This window comes from Varroa jacobsoni, unplaced genomic scaffold, assembly GCF_002532875.2.
Source record: "Varroa jacobsoni isolate VJ856 unplaced genomic scaffold, vjacob_1.0 scaffold_522, whole genome shotgun sequence".
NCBI classification, from domain to species: domain Eukaryota; kingdom Metazoa; phylum Arthropoda; class Arachnida; order Mesostigmata; family Varroidae; genus Varroa; species Varroa jacobsoni.
Genome location: NW_019213424.1, coordinates 28,473 through 47,701, shown reverse-complemented (window position 1 = coordinate 47,701; position 19,229 = coordinate 28,473). Strand labels below are relative to the sequence as shown.

Below are 19,229 nucleotides of genomic sequence, written 5' to 3'. Positions count from 1 at the left end.
ATGTGGCCACCGTGGGACGCACGTTGTTGGACAGTAGCACTTCGAAATTGACCTAGGTGACCTAGTGAGGGCAAAAGCATCTACTCCCAAAACCGAAGAACTGACGAACGAACTATAGCCGAGCTAAAGTCGCCGACGCTGACGGCGCAGCAGCAGCCGCAACGCTACAGAGCATTAGGAGCCAATGGAGTCGAAGTGACAGTGTGTTGTTGAGGAGAAGGGAGCCGTAGTAGCAGCAACATTGGCCCTTTCCTCTTTCGTTGAGGACCACTGCCTCAGTTTCTGCCAGCACCGCTGTTGCTGCTCTTGCTGTCGTGGCCGTCGCCACCGCCGATACGACAGCAATGGACTGGCAGACGGCGGCGATTTGCTCTTCCATCACTCATCACTTGCTTGGCCCATCGCCCTTGGCGGTTCCACGACATCCTCGCTTCAACCGGCGCTCGCTGGTATATTGAGACACCGTCAGTTCGATTCAGTTGGTTCGTTTCGACTCGAAGTGGGTCACCTAGTCTAAGTAACGCATGGCAGCAACGGCGGCGGTGACGGTGACATAGGCGGCGTATCAGAACGAACGCGCAGGCCAACGAGCGCGAAAGCGAACAAGCGAACCCGTGAATAGAGGTTGAGGAAAGATGGGAGGGCATTGGGCCTCAGAAGATATAAAGTATGGGAACGGAGACGCAGATAAGGGTTAATTCCTCTTGTAATAATCCTCATCGCCACCAACAATGCTACTGCAGACATCATCGTCGTCGTCGTCGTTGTCGTCGTCAACATCATCATCGCCAACATCAGCCACAAAAATATTGGCTAGATTTGTGCAAATGCGCTATTTTGTTCCTAACGGCATAATCCTATTCATCTGAATTTGTCTGGCCTTCTTTCCAATTTAACGTATCCATTATATTATATTGTAGGTCTCGTTGGCACATTTAGGGCCGCAAGGCTAAAATGGGCCAGGCCATCTCGGTCGCTTGATCGAAGAAGCTATAAATAAATGCGACTCGTGGACGAATCCCTAACACGGCATGCCTGACGATAGATGAAGAGAATTAAATGATGTGGCAGCGACATATTTCTAGTTTACGATGTTATATCCTACCAGGCCGTGTCGAAGCAGTCGCCAGTGAAATGAGAGAAGTGGCCAGACGCACCGCTAAAAGCTGCTTTACACTACCATTGCAGATTCTATCTGTCCCGACAGGCTTGTTCGGCCTCAGCTGATTACGTGATTTAGGCATGGAGATAAACTAGCTTCTGCCAAACTCATGATTGAAGCGATCATCGACCCTAGGATATTTCCGGTGTAAAATGTTCATCAAGTATATAAACCGCTCTATTATAATAGCATGTTTATCTACACTGGCCATTGTCACCTTGTCCGGTTTGCTATGCAGCTCGCCGAGCAGTATCAGAGTTCAGAAAGGTCACCGTTGATCGCTGTAGCCATTGCGAGGTCCCGCTTGTAGGTAACTATGTACTATCTACCTTGAGACAGACATGTTAAAGGCTAAGCTGCACTATTCGCGTAGGCCTTAATACGAGAAACCGTTCTGGATCGCAGAGGCATCCAGCCGCGAGCTGGTTAGATAGATCTTTGAGCAAGGATTAACTGACTGTAAACGCACAGCTTGGCTAAAGAGCTAAGGAAATGAGAACCTTAGTTTTGCTACGACGGATGTCCTGCAGAATTTCGCTTGCCAAAAATAATCTTATGGAGCATGGCTTTTCTCCTTCGATCCTGTCCCAGGAGTCACGTCGTCCGTCTTGGTTGCGAAGCCACCAGCTCTGCGCCGTGCGTACCCTTCTCTATTGCAAACGCTGACCCAGCCAGCGCATACTCAGATGCCGGTTGCTTATAGATCAGTATATCAGACGGGATTTAAGAACCGCCTGCGGGAATCGCTGTTACAGTCTCACCGGATTTGTGTAGCGTGGCGTAGCAGAGTAAAGGTGCCCTTTATGCATTCAGTTTCTGGACGAGCGCGCGAACTCACAAAACGAAGCGATACCCATAAAAAAAGGGGACGTTATTGTAGGGCCCGTTGAGAACGCACGAATGTAACAGCTGTCAGCCGCTTTTATAAGGTCTAACGAATGAACGACCCGGGCCAATACCGCGTCGTCAGTGAAGAGTCTTCGCTTTTATACGCGCACGTTTGGCCACCCTTTAGCTGAGTCTTTTTTTATTTCAAAAATCACCATTAGCAGAAGCAGACCCACTACATTCTATAAGATAATAACTACCAGGCCAAGTACGTAACCGTGTGCGTCCCTTACAAATACCAATCGACGGCAGTGATTAAGAACATTATTATTTTCACTTCGCATTTGTTTAACGGTGATAAATATCTTTACTATAGTAAGATATATGACTGATACGTGTAATGCAGTGGTAATAAATTGAGAACAACATTTTAGCAGTAATCTAAAGTAAAAAGAAGCCTGAATATCTTGAATAGAAAATTTGTTAAGCTTAATTTTTTTTAAAATAATGATCCGCTTAGTTAGATTATGTTAGCAATTCGGAAACAATCGTGAGCTTTATTTTAGCTTTATTACGTAGTGTTCTTCGATGACTGTAATTTAGCAAAGATACATTAAAGTGAAAGAACGGATCCTATAATCTGGTCGATTTCAGTAATTTTGCAATCGGTTGCGTCAGGCAAAGGGGGCCTTTATAATTGTGTAATAGGTTGTTTTTGACCCATGGCAGCTCACGCGAGCATCGTTTTGGACACTTCTACAATGTAGGGGCATTTGATTCAGGGTCTAATTTAAATCACTCTTTTACCATAATATATATATATATATATAACAGGCGTAATAAACGAGCTAACAACTCAATAAACCGGGTTATAGGGGCAACTACGATAGATGTTGCATTACAATCTCTCAATGTCGTACCTCTCAGTTGGTATGAGTACCAGGACCGCATTTTTTGAGACCTGCGATGAAGCTGAGTATTAGTCCACGTGAATAGCAAATATAATAAAATTTCTGCAGTTATTTCTATTATCGAAGATACTATGCTATACATGCCCTTAGAAATTCAACGAGCCTGATAGAAAAACGTTATCGAGCATAGTTGCTAGCGCGCTCTTTTTTTTTTTTCAAATTACTTATGAATATAATGCGCTTTACATCTATTTTGCAGAAAATATAAGCTAATCTAACGGTTGACGTTAATTACCGAAGCTCAAACCTATAACGTAACAGTAGCTTGATCGTAGAGAAATTTTAATATTTTTTTAGTAATTCTTTATTTAGTTGTTGGTTTTGGAGCTAAAGACGCTATATTTCAAAATGGTCCTTAATTTGCTGCACTTGTTTCATTTTTCGCAAATTTTCTATGCGATCGCAACGCTGCGTATCCGACATTGCCTCGCTAGCTACTAGGATCGTATAGGAGATTAAACACCAATGCGAATTAACACTAAATATCGCTCGTCGAGATCTATTTGAGCTGAGGACCTCTAGTCAAATCAAATTGGAAGACCGCTGAAGTGATCAAGCACAGACTCTGCTCGTCAAGCCGACTAGAAAATAATCAACACGTAGGTACTGGAGCAAGAGACAGAGAGAGAGAAATAGGGAACAAACCGCTCGCAGCGTTCTCTACGCGATACACTTGACTCCATAACGCTTCGACGACTCGTGAAATCCTAACAGTTTTTATTTACACGCAAATGATTCTATCATTTGTGAGCTTGTGCTGATGATACTGGAAGTCAACATCGTCGCATGAATGTACTAACTCATGTACATTACACAAAAAACCGTTGTTTTGCGCATGATTTCAATTGCAGTTTGCCCTCTCTTGAAGCCATTAGAAACCTACGCGTACTCCGGAAAAAGGACGCAAGTAAGATCTTATTTTAATTTTTCGTCGCGGTTTCGGGCCTGTTGTTGGTCACTGTTGAGGTTTTTCATCAGCTTTTGTTATTTGTGTTTTTGCTGCCATTGTTATTTTCTATTTTGTTGCCTGTTTTAGGAAAACGCGTAGCTAGACCATGGCTATTGGGGAATCGGGACTGAGGTCCGGATAAGCGACGCAAAAAATAGATCTGCCACATCATCATTTATGTATCACTTATCCATCTATCTACAACACAACGCTTGGTTGTCTGAGTTGTTACATGCTGCCATTACAAGCTGCAGCCGACATTACCTCTCGCGACTGATACGGGCAGGCACTGACTGTTGGCTTACTCGGCGTAGGCCATCCCTCTCTTGACCCGTTTGTCCTCCCGGCTCCCTTTTTCTGCCGCGCAGAACAATAAGACATAAACCTCTGGCTGCAATTTTCCATTGTAGACAATTACATTGTTAATTGTGTTACCATTGTCGATGCTATTATAGGATGATGCGTAGCCATTTTACGAAGTTCATTGAAGCTAGTGTGTGACTTCATTTCGTCTAATAATGATGACTAAATCAAATCTAAAAACGACCTTGAGCGAACGAACGACCTCCTAATAGTTGCGAGTAAAAAATGGGGTTATAACACCTAACGCTAGAAGCGAGCCAACGCATTCTCGCCTGTGTACGTAGTATAGAGAACGAAAAACCCAAAAAAAACAAACAGAAAAACCGACGAAATGAAGGAACCAAGTTGGGGGAAGGCGAAGGGAAGTTCGTAGGCTGCAAGAAATAAAAAAGAAATCTAGTAGCTTTCATTGAACATCTACAGCTAAATCAGAAGCGGACAGCAATAAAGGGAATAACAATGTCGATAATAAATGTAACTGTCTATTGCGGGTAACTATTTGTCGACAAAACAGTTGCCCCGGGGTATCTTTTTTGCTGCACATCGATAGACTACCGGATCAGTCGATGCGTTAGCATTTTCCTGTTGGAGTAAACGAGCTCACTTAATTCGTCTGGCAGCTAGGTAACCAATTCGGGTTTCGGTAATTTATCAGTACACGCTCGCCTTATCACAAGAGTTTCCTTACTGAATCCTCGATCTAGAAGCCGCTTTTCGAAAAAGCGGTTCCTCGACCCCTTCAGTTCGATCCAATCGATCTATTAGGACTGTCGCTTGCTTTTTTTACAAAAAAATATATTAGAGAGACAGGGAGAGGGAGAGGGAGAGAGGTATTGCGATTCCTAGCAATGTCTACTAACCAGCAGAGATCACAATGGCGGCGCTAATTGGCATAGGTCATCTTCGCTGATAAATTCGCCGCTGACATGAGAGTAACGCGCCGCAATTAATTTGTCATCATTGCACGATCGATGTGTTTATATCGTAACTTTGTACGACGTAGGTATACGTGGCATGTGCACGCTTCTCTGGATATTTAATTAACTTTTGATTAATGCACGTGGTCTACTAAAGAAATTAGTCGTAGACACAAGATACAACTAAATCAGAATCATTTGCTGTTAGCCGCTTATGGAATAATTTTTTGAGCAATGTATTACGCGGTAATGACCTGTCTCCGTTTCTTTTTCTATGCAAGTTGTTATTAACTCCATTTACATATATTCAACTTATACGGGCACGTATATTATACTCTGCCTTGTTTCGCACCTACAGGTCGTCACGTCAATATGGTCTTCATAGGCATAATTGAAACTGCCAAAGATAGAAAAATGGGAAGTTCTCATTTGGCTAGGCACATCGGTACTCGGAAACAGGGTAGAGAAAACGAGTCTCCAGTCCCTCAAAAGACTACTAGTTCATACCCGAGAAGTAGCTTTTACGCCAACGAGCAAAAAGCTTAGAGGTGATTCCAGTTCAATAAAACGGGGCCGCAAACGCTCGTGTCTGAACAAGATGTACAAAAAAACTAACAAAGCCCAAAAACTGAAATACTAAGCATTTTCCCGTAGTACATTTATTCGATTAGAACGGCCTCCGTTAATTTATAACGTTATAATAAAAGCTTCCGTTAATCAAGTTCACAGCATTGCCCTGTGGACAAAGCTTTCTGGGTTACCACGCATTACGTCAATGCGTCGAACTGCATTTGGCAACGACAAGCTGCACTGGGTTGCGCACCGTATGGGCTTGCTGACAGGAGCGTGTGAATTTCTAGCACAATTTATTCCCATTAAATGAATAATGCACGCAATCGGCACCCCTGTCGTGTTTTTCGCAGCATACTCGGTGGAAGGATATTGACAGCCCTCGGACGCTTCAGACATTAGACGATGAGGGTGCACTCCGATGTAGGGGAGTCAAAGCAGCCTATCTCTTGGGCTAATTTGGATCAACAAGCCGTTCAGAGGTATGCGTTTGCTATGGTCCAAGCTTTGATTCGGGGTCTTTGTGCAGCTCAGAATATCTCTTCTATAATTAGAAGAGTTTATGCCATGTCCTATAGTAATCTTAAGGTAAAAGAAAAAAGTAATGTCAATTCTCAATAAAGTTTAGCATCATTTCGTAGTCGAAAGAGCATAGTTGTGTGCGACGTTCATTAAGCTGATTACAGAAACTGAAGTATTTCTTTGTGCTGGGTCAACTAGAAAATAGACAATAGTCACATTCTGAAAAAATGATTTCCCAGTTTAAAATTACTACAGGAGCGCGCTGAGTAAAATAAAAATACTGCTTAAAATTTTTTTGTTTTTTTTATAAACGTCGCGCCATTTTCACTGTCGAATTGACAACAAGGGCGTAACAATTTCGGCATTAGTGAGAGGTATCTGCCATCGGTAAATTCTATTCACTCACGTTATCGTTGATCTACAAGCGATGCTCACTGATCTGATACGCAGTGAGAATTATTTGAATGAGGATTGCGATTGACGTCAATCAAGTTGAAATGCTGATCCTGGTTGTCTGTGCTACGAAGATAAACACGTACAAATTTAAGTTATTAATAACAACCTTGTAATTATTTCTACTATGTGCCCATTCAAGCCACCGTTTTACTCGGGTACACGTTCATATCTACGATGAGAAATCACCGTCACCATTATTAGTCAGTAGATTACTTTAACTTTAAACTAAAACTATTTTTCCTTATAAAAACTTTTCGGTTGTTTGATGACTGAATGAATTACAGCGGTTAGTGACATATATAGTTGCTGTTATATAAAATAGAATATTTTTGATCTCCGCCCTATCAGACAGTCGCTATCAGAACGTTGTGTTATAATTACGGTGCCTGCCAATTTTCTGTGCCATGGCCAAACCTCCGCCACCATGTGTATAGAGTGATGTTCAACCTTTCGTTACCGGGACGAAGATTCGCAAGGGCAATACTGTGTATAGCGACGAGGGTCGTAGCCGAGTGAAACTCAAGCGGTATTTTATACGTAGTGAATTAATCGGGCGTAGTTCATTTTGAGTACAGTTGTTTCAGCCCTGCTTCTTTTGGCAGGTTAGGTTTCCTGTACTAAGGAGAATTTTGATCCTTCAGGTCACTAGTATGTTTACATTACCTATCCGGCCCAGGTCTTTCCTGAACGGTCCAAGAGTCATCTATTACAATTTAATACGACAAAGAAATTAAGCACGTCTGCCTTTGAGGCGTTAGTCAGGTTATTTCCGTTGAAGCCGCTTTTTATCCTTATATTATTCCCATGTATTTATAACGCCATTGGAGGACGCTGAATTTCTCATGAATACAATATCCCTCCCATCAGTGAACCTAAAGTAAAAGGTTTGCGCTTAAAAATAGTAATGACTTTTTTATAATTTCGAAAATATCAGCGCCGTGTCTATAATATACGCCGAGCTACTACATATCCATATTTATTATACTTATTTTTCCAAAAGCAACAAAATTCACTGATTTCATTTATCGAGATACTTTAACTTATTAGCATTCATAGAAGTATAGCAATGAAAGTTCGTTACCCCGATTTTATGATGCTTCTTCCAGTACGATAGCAAAACGAACGGAGGTTGCTTACCTGATATCTGAGTGAAGACATTCAATGCACGACAACCTACGATACCCCCTATACACGGTGTATGACAAGCCAAGTTGATTCCATCAAAGAATGGGGTACAATATATAGCATAGATACAATATGAAGTGTATTAATGGACAGTTAGCGTACTAGGCAATTACAGGCGTGCTCCATTTTTTTTCCGAAGACCCGCACACGAATTAAGCAGAATTAATTCAAAAACAAAACGGTTATCTTACATTTGGCCGTATGTCAGTATACAATTTAAGCGACATATGGTCTAAATCACAAATTTTCCTATATGTAAGCTTGTCGTTCCACTTTCCCGTTCCATTTGCAACCCGCCCCTAAATGTACCATATACCATAACATAAATATGGCGCTCAGAGGGATTTTACAAATTTTTAGCAATAAGACATGAGGCAAATCTACGAAAGCTCGATTTATTCAAGGTCATCAGGGAATCTTATATAGATTTTTGGTATTTTTCAATTTGTGTAGTTTCATGCTTATTAATCATCCAGTCCCCAAAAAGGCCGAATCCAATAAAAAACAATTCGGTCAGTCTCCTCCAATAGCGCTGAACTTTGGTGATGCCGAGACAATATTCAACTGGACAAGTGGGGAAGAGTTGTTGTCTCAACATGTTTGTCTTTCCTTACGATGGTAAACACATCAGAGCGCTATAGATCGGCGCACGCCTCGAGTCAAATCAGTGGAACCCCAAACACGACGCGCTCGTTTAGTTTTTCTGCAACTTAGGCCGTACCTAGTCGAACTTTTTATCAGATATAAAACTAATATGGTTATTTCTACGGCGTTCTACTTTAACAGCCTTAATATTGTTTACGCATTTAGAGGTAAATTGCACTTTAAGATAGCGAAGCTGGCATCAATTCGTTATGTTGAAAATAGTACGATTTTTTTTAGGTTGTAGGCGCTTTACGAGAGGCTTCTAAATATCAGATAACGAGCATAATAGCTAGATAAAACGATGAGGGTACACCGTAAACTAATAGATGACCGAATCCTTCGGTGTGGGGCGCACCTTCGGACAAAAGGTGCATTTGGCCTCTACACACGCAAGGGCACATGGTTTAATAGTCAAAAGAAACGTACAGTTAAAAAAAAAAAATAATTTAAAAAAATCTAGTGAGTTACGCTGAAGATTGTGGCTTGTTATATCTACTAATGCGACTAACATACAGGAATGGTTAGAGAGAGCTGAAAAAAATATATAAACTACATTCCTGAATATAAAATGTGATACGAACATCTCAGATTTGTTTGCCGCAGTGGGTTTCCTTTTTAATTCGAAGGAAGAACTTAACACGTGTTCTACTCATGCGCCTGCCCTTATTCCCTATAGAAAACAGGTTACCGAGGTAGCTTAAGTTGGTACAATGCAACTCAAACCTAATTTAGCTAAAACTTAACTCCTGCATAAGGTTTTGCAACTATATGAGCGTTACATAGGCCGATACGAATATCTAGGTAAACAAAATCTCAAAGGGGCTTTTCTACAATAGCAGTTGTGCTTAAGTGTGCCTGAGAGGCCACCCAGCAGCCATACTTGTGCAGTAAGATAGTTTAGGTGTCACCAATAGTCTTGGTGAACTATTTATTAGTCCTAAACAAATAGGTGTATCTGCGGGATATAATTGTAAAGTAAATAGGCCGGCTAAACGTACGCCACTTAAATCTCTCCATATTGTATGCAAAAAAAAATAACTTGAACCGTCATGGTGTCCTTTTCTCTGATTATAGTCTCTTGTATAGGGAAAAATGCAGAATAGGAGACAGGTTATTAACAATATGTTTAGCTATAGACCTAGGTTTCAGAGTCAAGTAACATTAAGCTCTAGTCTAGATCACTAGGTCGTAGTAAGACTATCTAGCAAACTGGGCAGAGCTGTGAAAGTTAAAATTAATATCTCTGCATATATCTTTTGATGATTAACGGTAGATTTCCATTCGAGCAATGGGCATTCATTGCGTCCTATGAAACGAAGATAAAGCCTGGAGACGTTAAACGTAAATCTGTCCTAGAAATGTATAGAAGTCTATCACAGCTGCCGTAAGCCATAGTTGAAATAATTAGGTGTTTTCTAATATAGCTTCGGCTGGCACACAAGCTATTACCAAATGTTAATTATCCTTTTAATAAAATATTCCACTTGATCCATCTTATCAAAATGACAGTTTAGCGAAAGTTTAATCTTCTTCTAGCGTAGCAAGCATCTCTATACTGCGCGCAACTTCATGGTTCTTTGATGTTAGCGATATTTTTGAATCCTTGTGTAGGACCATTTGCGCAGCGGTTTGACCTGGATGGCTTGATAAATTGTGGTTAATAAGAAATCCGAATAACTAGAAATTGTTTTTAGTAAACACAATTTAAAAATTTTTCGACTGGCTCATTATACGAGGAGTAGGCTTCTTCAAAACATCAATATTCGCCGTCGCCTCTGCGCTATCCTACGTTACCGTGAATACTACCCTACTAAAGATAATAACGCTACTATAAGTAACGCCGCGTATACGACGACGCTCTAAGACACGTCGAGGCAGCTGCAGCAATGGCGTTTGGCGGTCAAATATGACTGGATCACGACAGGGCAGACATAGCGTAACGTCAATTATAGAAAACGGCGCACCGATAGTCGCAAGGCTATATATATGTTTGTTTGTGTGGAAGTAGCCCAACAGTATTTCCCTGTAAATGCGAAGTACAAGCGGCCAGTTAGCGCGTGGGTCCATCACTACAAATAAAAGCTATTTTAACATTGTACAGCTGGTTTTGACAGTTTAACTGCTATTAGACCGAATTGATGGGACCGATCCGCCTGTTTACTCTCGAATAAAGGCAGCAGTAGCACATCTGCTGACGCGGCCGGACGTGGCCTGCCATTTCTTCTCATCTGATTTTCCTCTTTCGATGCGTTTCTGTCTCTCTTGTCATAAATTATTTAGGGTACTTCGTATGTATGGCTGATGCCAATTAGCGGACTTTATCAAATTGAGAGGAGCAATCTCTCTCCATTTTTCCTGCTTGCTGCTACGCAATCTGTCCAGTGTGAAGAACGTGACCGGCCCCGCACGCCGCATGTTTTTTAGTTGTCACGGGAGCAAGTAGGGTTATAGTGGTTGGAGGACGGTGTGGCCGAACAAACGGAGAGCCCAGACTGATGATGATGATGGTTGACCTGTCACCACAACTTTGACGTACTTGCTAGTTCTGCTACTGTGTCTGCCGCAATTGCTTGCTCTAACTAGCGATACCATGACTTTAACGTTAGCTCACCTCTAGCGTTTCAAGCTCGAGCTCTTCGGATTTCAGCGGCGACCATGGAAACGAACGGCAAAACACGAAACTACGAATGTGGTCGTCAATATCGTTTTTAGCCAATGAACAAGCGAGTAAATACATAGACACGCACATGGATACACAAATACGCGCACATATTGGACATACACAGACAGATACCTGACAGACTAGAGCGGCGTGCAGACAAGATGGGGACGCTAAACTTCAGACTTTAGCTATTTTTCTATAGATGAACGGGAGAGTAAGAAGGCACGAGACACGAATAAGACAGTTACTCGATTACTATCGGAAAAACACCGTTTCTGTTACAAGAGACCCATACATAGTATGTTCAGAAACATAACAAAATGGACGGCCGCAAGGGAGTCCCTTCGATGTTTCACACATTAAGTAGCCACAAAGTGTCGGACCTTAGAAAGGTGGAAAAAGAAGCACAGAAGAAAAGTACTGTCGCTCGCAAATATGACTAGGCATAGGGACGCATACTCGTGCGTGCTAAATGAATGAAATGTAAGTACGTTTCAAACGCAGATAAACACGATAGAGCGCCAAAAACGGGTAGTGCATGAGATAAATTTCCCCAAAAAAGAAATACTAGAATCAAGTACTAGAATCCAATCGTAAACACTGCTTGTACCCACATGTATCTAATGACCATGTATGTAACTCTAACTGCAATTTTTTTTATAGGATTTAAAGGTTAGCATCTGAAAACTTCTCGGTGTGATCGTACGTGTTACTTTAAGCAGGTGAACGTACTTAGTAGTCATTTTTAGTCGCAATTAGTAGTACGTTTAACATAAAACTAAACTATTTTTTCACACGATTCTTATGTGCTTTATAGTTACCAACTTTTGATTTAAAAATAATATATCTTAACATAAAGGTACGTACATAAACATACATACTTTTAGGTCGTGCAAGTATACGCTCAAAGCATCGAAGAATATGATTCACATCTTGTTATTCCCTTGTCCTGAGGTTGTGTGCCATTTTGATACTAACATCCTGAAGAAGGATTTTGGTCATTTCTTAGAAATACCGAGCACACAGCATAGGGCCTCCGTAAATAAGGCGAAAACAAACAACGACCAGCATGCAACGAGGCCAGTGATCAAACGCATTCGGCCCAGCAACGATGGGTGGCCGTACCAATTCGGTCAGCAGATGATGCCCGAAAGGGATGAAAACATGTGATCTCTAGCGATAGGCTTTTGCTTCATTTCCTGCCACCCTTTCATCACATCGATTCGTTTATGCTGCCGCCACAATTGAGACTGCAGCAAAACAATGACAAGTAGCAGTTGTAGCAGCGACAGCGTGAACAGCAGCGGCTATATTGCAGTAACGAGTGCATTTTACTCGCCCAGAACTGACGATCCCAAAGCCAAACGAAGTATTGGATTTCTAGCTGCAATGCAACAATATATTCCCAGTTGTAAATATCGATAACGGCTACCATTGGTGAGAGCCTTCGGATGTCGGATACATAGTAGCTCTGCTGCACGTAGGGTGAATTGAATTATAGCTTCTGCGCTGCGATACATCAACAGCAACAACAGTACCACTAGCAGCGGCAGCAACAACAACAACAACAACAACAAACTTTAGCATCCGCACTTAACCCGGAGTTTGCTAGCCGTGTTATGTAGCATGTTTCAGCGCTTTTGTACGTATCTGTTTTTCACAGCCTGTTTCAAACCAGTAGCGTGCGTTGCATTTAGATTAAGAAAGAGCTAGCTGTTGTCAATATAGCCAAGTGTATGTGACAGGGCTACCGTCCATGTAGTAGAAATAAACGAATATTGGAAGGGATAGTAAAGTGAGGCTGTATACAACAGCTGTCGATTGTAATGCTGAAGCTAGTTACGTCCACAATGGCATGTGAATGAACAAGGATGAAACCTAGTACCTACCGAGCGAAGAGGAAACATGCGGAATAGGACAACGCTACATTTCTTGAGGCATCGAGTGCGAGGCATTAAGACGGTCGCTGTGACTCCGGAAGTAACTGTAGCCGACAATCGTCTTAGTCGTCATTAAAGACGGCTGAGATGGACGCGACTGATAGACGACCGACAATGCAGTAACTGCTCCTCAATGCCACATTCGTCTCACGTTTTACGAGACAGCAACGACTGAGTGACTACGAGTAGCGGCTTCCCCATGCGGGAATGCCTCTTAACGGGGAGAAACGCGGGGCGACGGGGGGCTGGGAAGAAAGGAGACAGGCGAGGGGCAAGGATTGACGTGGGGAAATCAAGCAACCAGAGTAAAGAAGAACGCACAGGAATAAAGCGCCAAAGCATAACGTTGCTACGATGGGGAACAGGAATGAATGGAACAAGTTCGTCGCACCGGATAGGCCGGCGTTTTAGCCGATGCTATCACCACCATCAGTGGCAACATTCCAGCAAAGCACTGCGTAGATCTAAATAGAACATGAAGGACAAGCATACACGTATCGTACGAGTGCAGCTTCCTGTTGTCTTCGCATAGTTAATAATGAGCCTTTTTGCATCCTCAATATCGTAACTTCGCGCATATCACTTCTCCGCTCTCTGTTGTTGTAAACTACACAGGGGCTAATCAGCCCACGCAAATCAAAAACGTGCATAAATTTAATTTCTATTATTGTTCGAACCTTAGGATACGTTCATAATCCTGTAGTATCGTTCGTGCACGACGTTAGGTTTATAGGAGCTTGTACCCGAAATGGGCGAAAGATTGTTTGCGCCCTACAGAAATCTGTGATTAACGTCACCTGTCGTTTTATACACACGTACTGAATGGAAGTTTGTCGTAGCAGTTTCGTATCTGTAGTAGCAAACAAAAGCGCCGATACTTTTATGGTAAACCTGCCACTAAATAGCTTATGATTATATTTATGTTTTGGTTTGCAGAATGTCCGAATGCCGAGGATGGCATGGAGCGATTCGCTTGTCCAACCCCAGATCCACTGGGTCGCTATCGATGCATCGATGATCATGTACTTTGCGATGGATTTTTGGATTGCCCCGATGGATCTGATGAAGACAGACACTCTTGCATGTTCTACAAGACGGTATGAGCCGGAATTTCTTAAATATCGCTAAAAGTTGCTAATGTCATTCAAATTCAATGGAAATCTGGCTTGTTGTAAAATTCAGAGTTATGCCACTCACCTACTGCTGTTGCTTGTTTTACCCTAAAAATTCGTTCGTGAGCTTATAGCGACCAGAGTGGCGCCTATTCAAATTGTCCGCGACAGTTGATTTTTTGCTCATCTCCAAAATTCACTTTTGTATGTCTTTATATATATATACAGACATATATTTCGTGTTACGAGCAGTTGTAAATATCAGACAGGTATCGCCCGAGGGGACAGAACGTTTTAGTTTGCCGCCTGGTTGGTCGAAAATTACCTTGGAGTGAAGTGCCACAAGCAGCGTTCCTTTGTATTTCTTAGAATTCTGGAAGTATGGCAAGGCTCTTTGTAACGATAAGCCACAAAAAGAGAATGCTAAAAACCATTATTCCATAAAATAGATACTTATATGAAGCGCTTTATATGAAAATATATATATATATATATATATATATATATATTTATATATATATAAAGTATACTGAGGAGAAACGAGTATTCCTGCTGAATTACGCATAAGATAAACGGTTAGCCGGCCGATTCCTGCAGTCATAAACTATTCAATCTTGTAGATCGAGCCTTGGGATTTCTCAGATGAAAGTATATAAATGGCAAAGTTTTCTTGATATTATAGGTCTATTATAATATTCATACTATGTCAGTCTAGTTGGATTTGTTATAGGGAATGATAAATTGTGGCCTGATAATGAGTCAAAGTCATTGTGCCGCACATGCCGTTCATAAAATAAAATGAAATGTTCAGGGGTTATTGTTTATGTAACGATGCAGTCATGGGATACTCGATACGCTCAATACATGTGTAATATATTTAGGTCAACTGATCCACTATAATTTTAACAATAACTCGCTTGTAGCTCTCATAATCAATTTATACTTTTCGCAAGCTGTTATCTGTTATGTAATATTTTATAGGTTCTGATAAAATTGATTACATTATAGACGAAACGTTAGGTATAAAAATTAGGTAAAAAAAAAGACGTACGTCATTTAAGCGACGGAACAAAGATACAAGAAAAAAAAAAAAACGTATTATGTCAGACTAGTTCATCTCGAGTTACTGTTTACTACTCTAAATTTTTTCTCTAATTTTTACTAAAGTAGGCTATTTATTTAGTTAAAATACATACCATTTCTGGAGAAGCAAAACAAATGATGTCATATTCATATATTGCTTAGTTTTACTAGTTGAGATGTATTTTCTCCTCATTGTTTAGATAATGAACAACTGCCGGTATTTGCTAATGAAATTCTACTACATGTAGCCTTATTTAGGCCATACCTCACCCGAACATAGCGACAAACTAAAATCAAAGCATGCACAACATCGATGAAGTGCAATTACTAACTTCAACGCTTGAAGGCTATTGCAAGATACTGTCATCACGGAATCTGCATAATATCCAGTAGATGTGAAGAAAGCTTTAGCAAACTGGAAACCAGTTCTACAGATAGTCCAATCCTTTGATCCAATTCCAGTCTGATTGAGTTTTACCTCCGATAGCCGTTCGGCATCTTACACGAGGGCTGGCTTCCAGGGCTGGCGAAACAAAGGGTATCTATGCCCGTATTTAAATCGAAACCACAATGTGTCCCTAAAATTAGCAAACAAATGCTTTACCCAATCAGCTAACACTAAGACACATTCAAAAGCTGAAAATTCATTAACAATGGAAGCTCTTGTGTTTGGTATATTTGCAGACGAAAGCGCACCTCGATGTCTTAGCAGACGCATTGCTGCGGTGGGCACGTGGTCGATACAATTAATCAAAGCGGCCGCGGCATCCAAAGATGTTACGAGTGACCGAAGGAAACGACCGAATAACGAAAACAAGCAGTAGCCACTTCTAAACGAGCTAGAAACTGCTTAGCTACTCTGTTTGTAAGAACAAATTTGTTCAAACAAAGAGAAAAAAAAACCAAACGAGTGAGACAAGGCGGTGAAAGCGGCTTTAGAGGAAGGTAGACAATAACAGTTGGATGTTAGACGAACGCAATATATGACAATCATACACAGCTACTCACGAGACACAAGTAAACTAATAAATACTAGGTAAAATACAGGACTTCGCATTCAGGGACGGGACACAGACAAGTGAGAAAGCAGAACAGCGTAATGTGGAAGAACGAGCTAAGGTTATAATAACGAGACCTAGGATATGATGCGGAAGAGTGAACATGACAATCTAATGAGACAATCATCTTCATGATCTTCAATTCAATGTTCGGTAGATGAGGACGAACATAGAAGTGACTAATAATTATGATAACGTTAATGTATACGGGTATATTCTTGGGACCTCTCGGTAAAAAGGAGGCCCTAGGGCCCAAACGATTAAATATTCTGACTGCTAAGCAAAAAAAAGTGACGACAGAGTGATTGTGAAGGAGAGAAAGAATAATAATACTAACAATAATGCTACAGCATTAAAGCAAATGACGATCTACACACATACATAAAGTTATATATACATATATATATACATATATATATATATATATATATATATACACACACACACACACACACACACGCACACACACATTATAGTAAGCTGTTACGGTGTAACGATAACAATCGATGTATATAAATGATGCGACGGAAGCGGTATGACGGCGGAGTAAAGTCGACGCAGTGCCCGATTCGACCTGACGGCGATCTCGCCGTAAAGGAGGTGGTAGCTAATCCATGCATTATGAGAGAGACGACGAAAACTGACATTGAGCAATCCAGGGTGCTGAGAACTTTATCATACAGACGAAACTCCCACGTCCGATAGGCCAGAGTCAAACGCAGGCAGAGAGTTGAGGATTAAAATAGCTGCGCTGGATTTATACGACCCCTGGCAGCAACCGGAGTTGGTGGCAACCAACAACTTTGTAAATACCTTAAACAACAGAAAAACATACGAAACGGAAATGTATGCTCCTGATATGGACATAAGAGATAATGCCGCCAGATCGTGTGGCGAATTCGACCTAATGCGCCAAACAAGCAAGACAATCTGTCATGAGGCATCGCGGAAAAGGCTATTTCGTACGGCCAGGTGATTACTAATGGATAGCTAGGAACTCTACTGCTTATGTAAGAACCTGCTAAAAACGTAAGCAAAAATCTGACGCAGGTTAGACAGAAATCTACAGGGCATTAATGAATGCACTGAAGAAGCCTGATCGAAGGTCGCTTGTTAACAGTAGTAATTTACGGTGTCGAAGCTCGCGAGGTGGACAACTGAGATGCAAACGAACCTTCGGTGTCCCCTAAGGCACTAGAAGGACATAGATAGCCAATAGTCGAGACAAGTAACAATATATAATTGATTACAACAATACAATTGAGGGAAAAAGAGCAAGAATACTATTCCAATAATGGTAGCAATCATGAGGGAGACGATCGAAATAATGATCTTTACCTGCTTGTTTGATTGATAAATCGTGCGAATGATTAATTAACCATTATATCGAGCAGATATATTAGTGAAACTAATCCTATTAATGAGACAATCACGCTTTTATTCCTCTTCTTGCTCAGCTCTATATATATATATATATATATATATACCTAAAGGCCAACGTGAACTATGATGAGGGTGTGTTGAGGACTATAAATGAATAATTAACAATTGCAATAAAGACAATAAGAAAAAAAATAGGCGATAGCAAATCAAACGTCCACTCTGTTTCATTGAACCTGTTTCAACTAGCAGAATAGTCCGAACTGTCCCTTCAGATCGATTTCCTGTTTCCAGCCTCGCCCGTGTAGGTAAAACTTAAGCTGATTGATATCTTTAACTTTAGCTCGACGTAAGTAATTAGCAGAGTTGACAGTACCTTTAATCAGAAAACAACGTACCGTTGTCGACAATCAAACGAGAACAACAGGTGGGCAATCGTAATATAAACTGATACTAATCTCAGAAGAAAACAAGAGACTGCATAACGGATACGTAGAGTCAACAGCCCGTCGAACTGATAAGTACTTAAGCGACAGTATTATAAACCAATACGAATTTCGCGATGGCAAATTTCAAAGCAAAGACAGCAGGTAAAGCTGTGAAGTAAGTGCAATGTCAGTCGTCTGCCGCGGGACGACCAGTATGACGACCATAGGGCAAAAAACAGAATAAATATCGATCGCAAGAAAAAGCAAAGACCGCCGAAGAAAAAGTTGGCGAGCGTTCCATGAGCTGGCACGAAAATCCTAATAATAATCCTACCACTGATATTATTACTGCTGCATCTGTTCGAGACGATGACAATCAGCTAAACTAGAATACCATATACATGGATTGATACATGATAATTATGAACATACTATAAATCCTAATTATAATAATGACAAACGACTAGTGATGATGCTCGTCTACGCAAAGACGGCAATCGATAAAGCAGATAAAGCGAAAGGTCGCCAACGTAGACTTTTCGCTTTATCTGCAACGTAGACGTCTCGTAGACTTGATAAAACGAGAACGTGTTTTATCAAGTATACGAGAAAAACGTCTTTAACCATAATCCTATCGTCGTCCTTTAGGCATCAACCACTACATGAATACGTATATATATATATATATATATATATATATATATATATACTACCAATCTTAAAAAAAATATATAGCTCTCTTTCTCTAGATATATATGTATATCAGCCTGTCAACGGTAGTGACCATAGTGACAACAATGGGCAGATGACAGGCCGCAGGATTTGGGATGACCTTTCTTATAATGGTTCTCTTTAGCTAACGAAGCGCCACATGCCGACTCATCGAAGAAACACGGATGACGTGTGTTTACACACTAATCTATGATCTGTACCTAGACAGCTGTACGGCGGCAGTACAGGAGATGAGTGTCGGTGTCGAAAAACAGCAGTTTTTATAT

The 19,229-nt window shown here is 41.1% G+C and overlaps 1 protein-coding gene across 1 annotated transcript; it reads left to right on the top strand.

Annotated features, from left to right (window-relative positions):
- Window positions 1–14,111: 14,111 nt before the first annotated feature.
- On the top strand, window positions 14,112–19,177 carry jeb (low-density lipoprotein receptor domain-containing jelly belly protein). The gene is made up of 2 exons (XM_086968578.1): window positions 14,112–14,267; window positions 16,050–19,177. The coding sequence occupies exons 1-2, from the start codon at window positions 14,130–14,132 to the stop codon at window positions 16,113–16,115; spliced, it is 204 nt and encodes a 67-aa protein (XP_086824704.1). The 5' UTR covers window positions 14,112–14,129; the 3' UTR covers window positions 16,116–19,177.
- The last annotated feature ends 52 nt before the right edge of the window (window positions 19,178–19,229 follow it).

Excerpts from the sequence above, each read along its gene's own strand:
- jeb (XM_086968578.1), top strand. The coding sequence starts at position 14,130 with ATGGAGCGATTCGCTTGTCCAACCCCAGATCCACTGGGTCGCTATCGA. Across the intron at positions 14,268-16,049 it reads CTTGCATGTTCTACAAGACG|ACGAAAGCGCACCTCGATGT; the intron begins GTATGAGCCGGA and ends GTATATTTGCAG.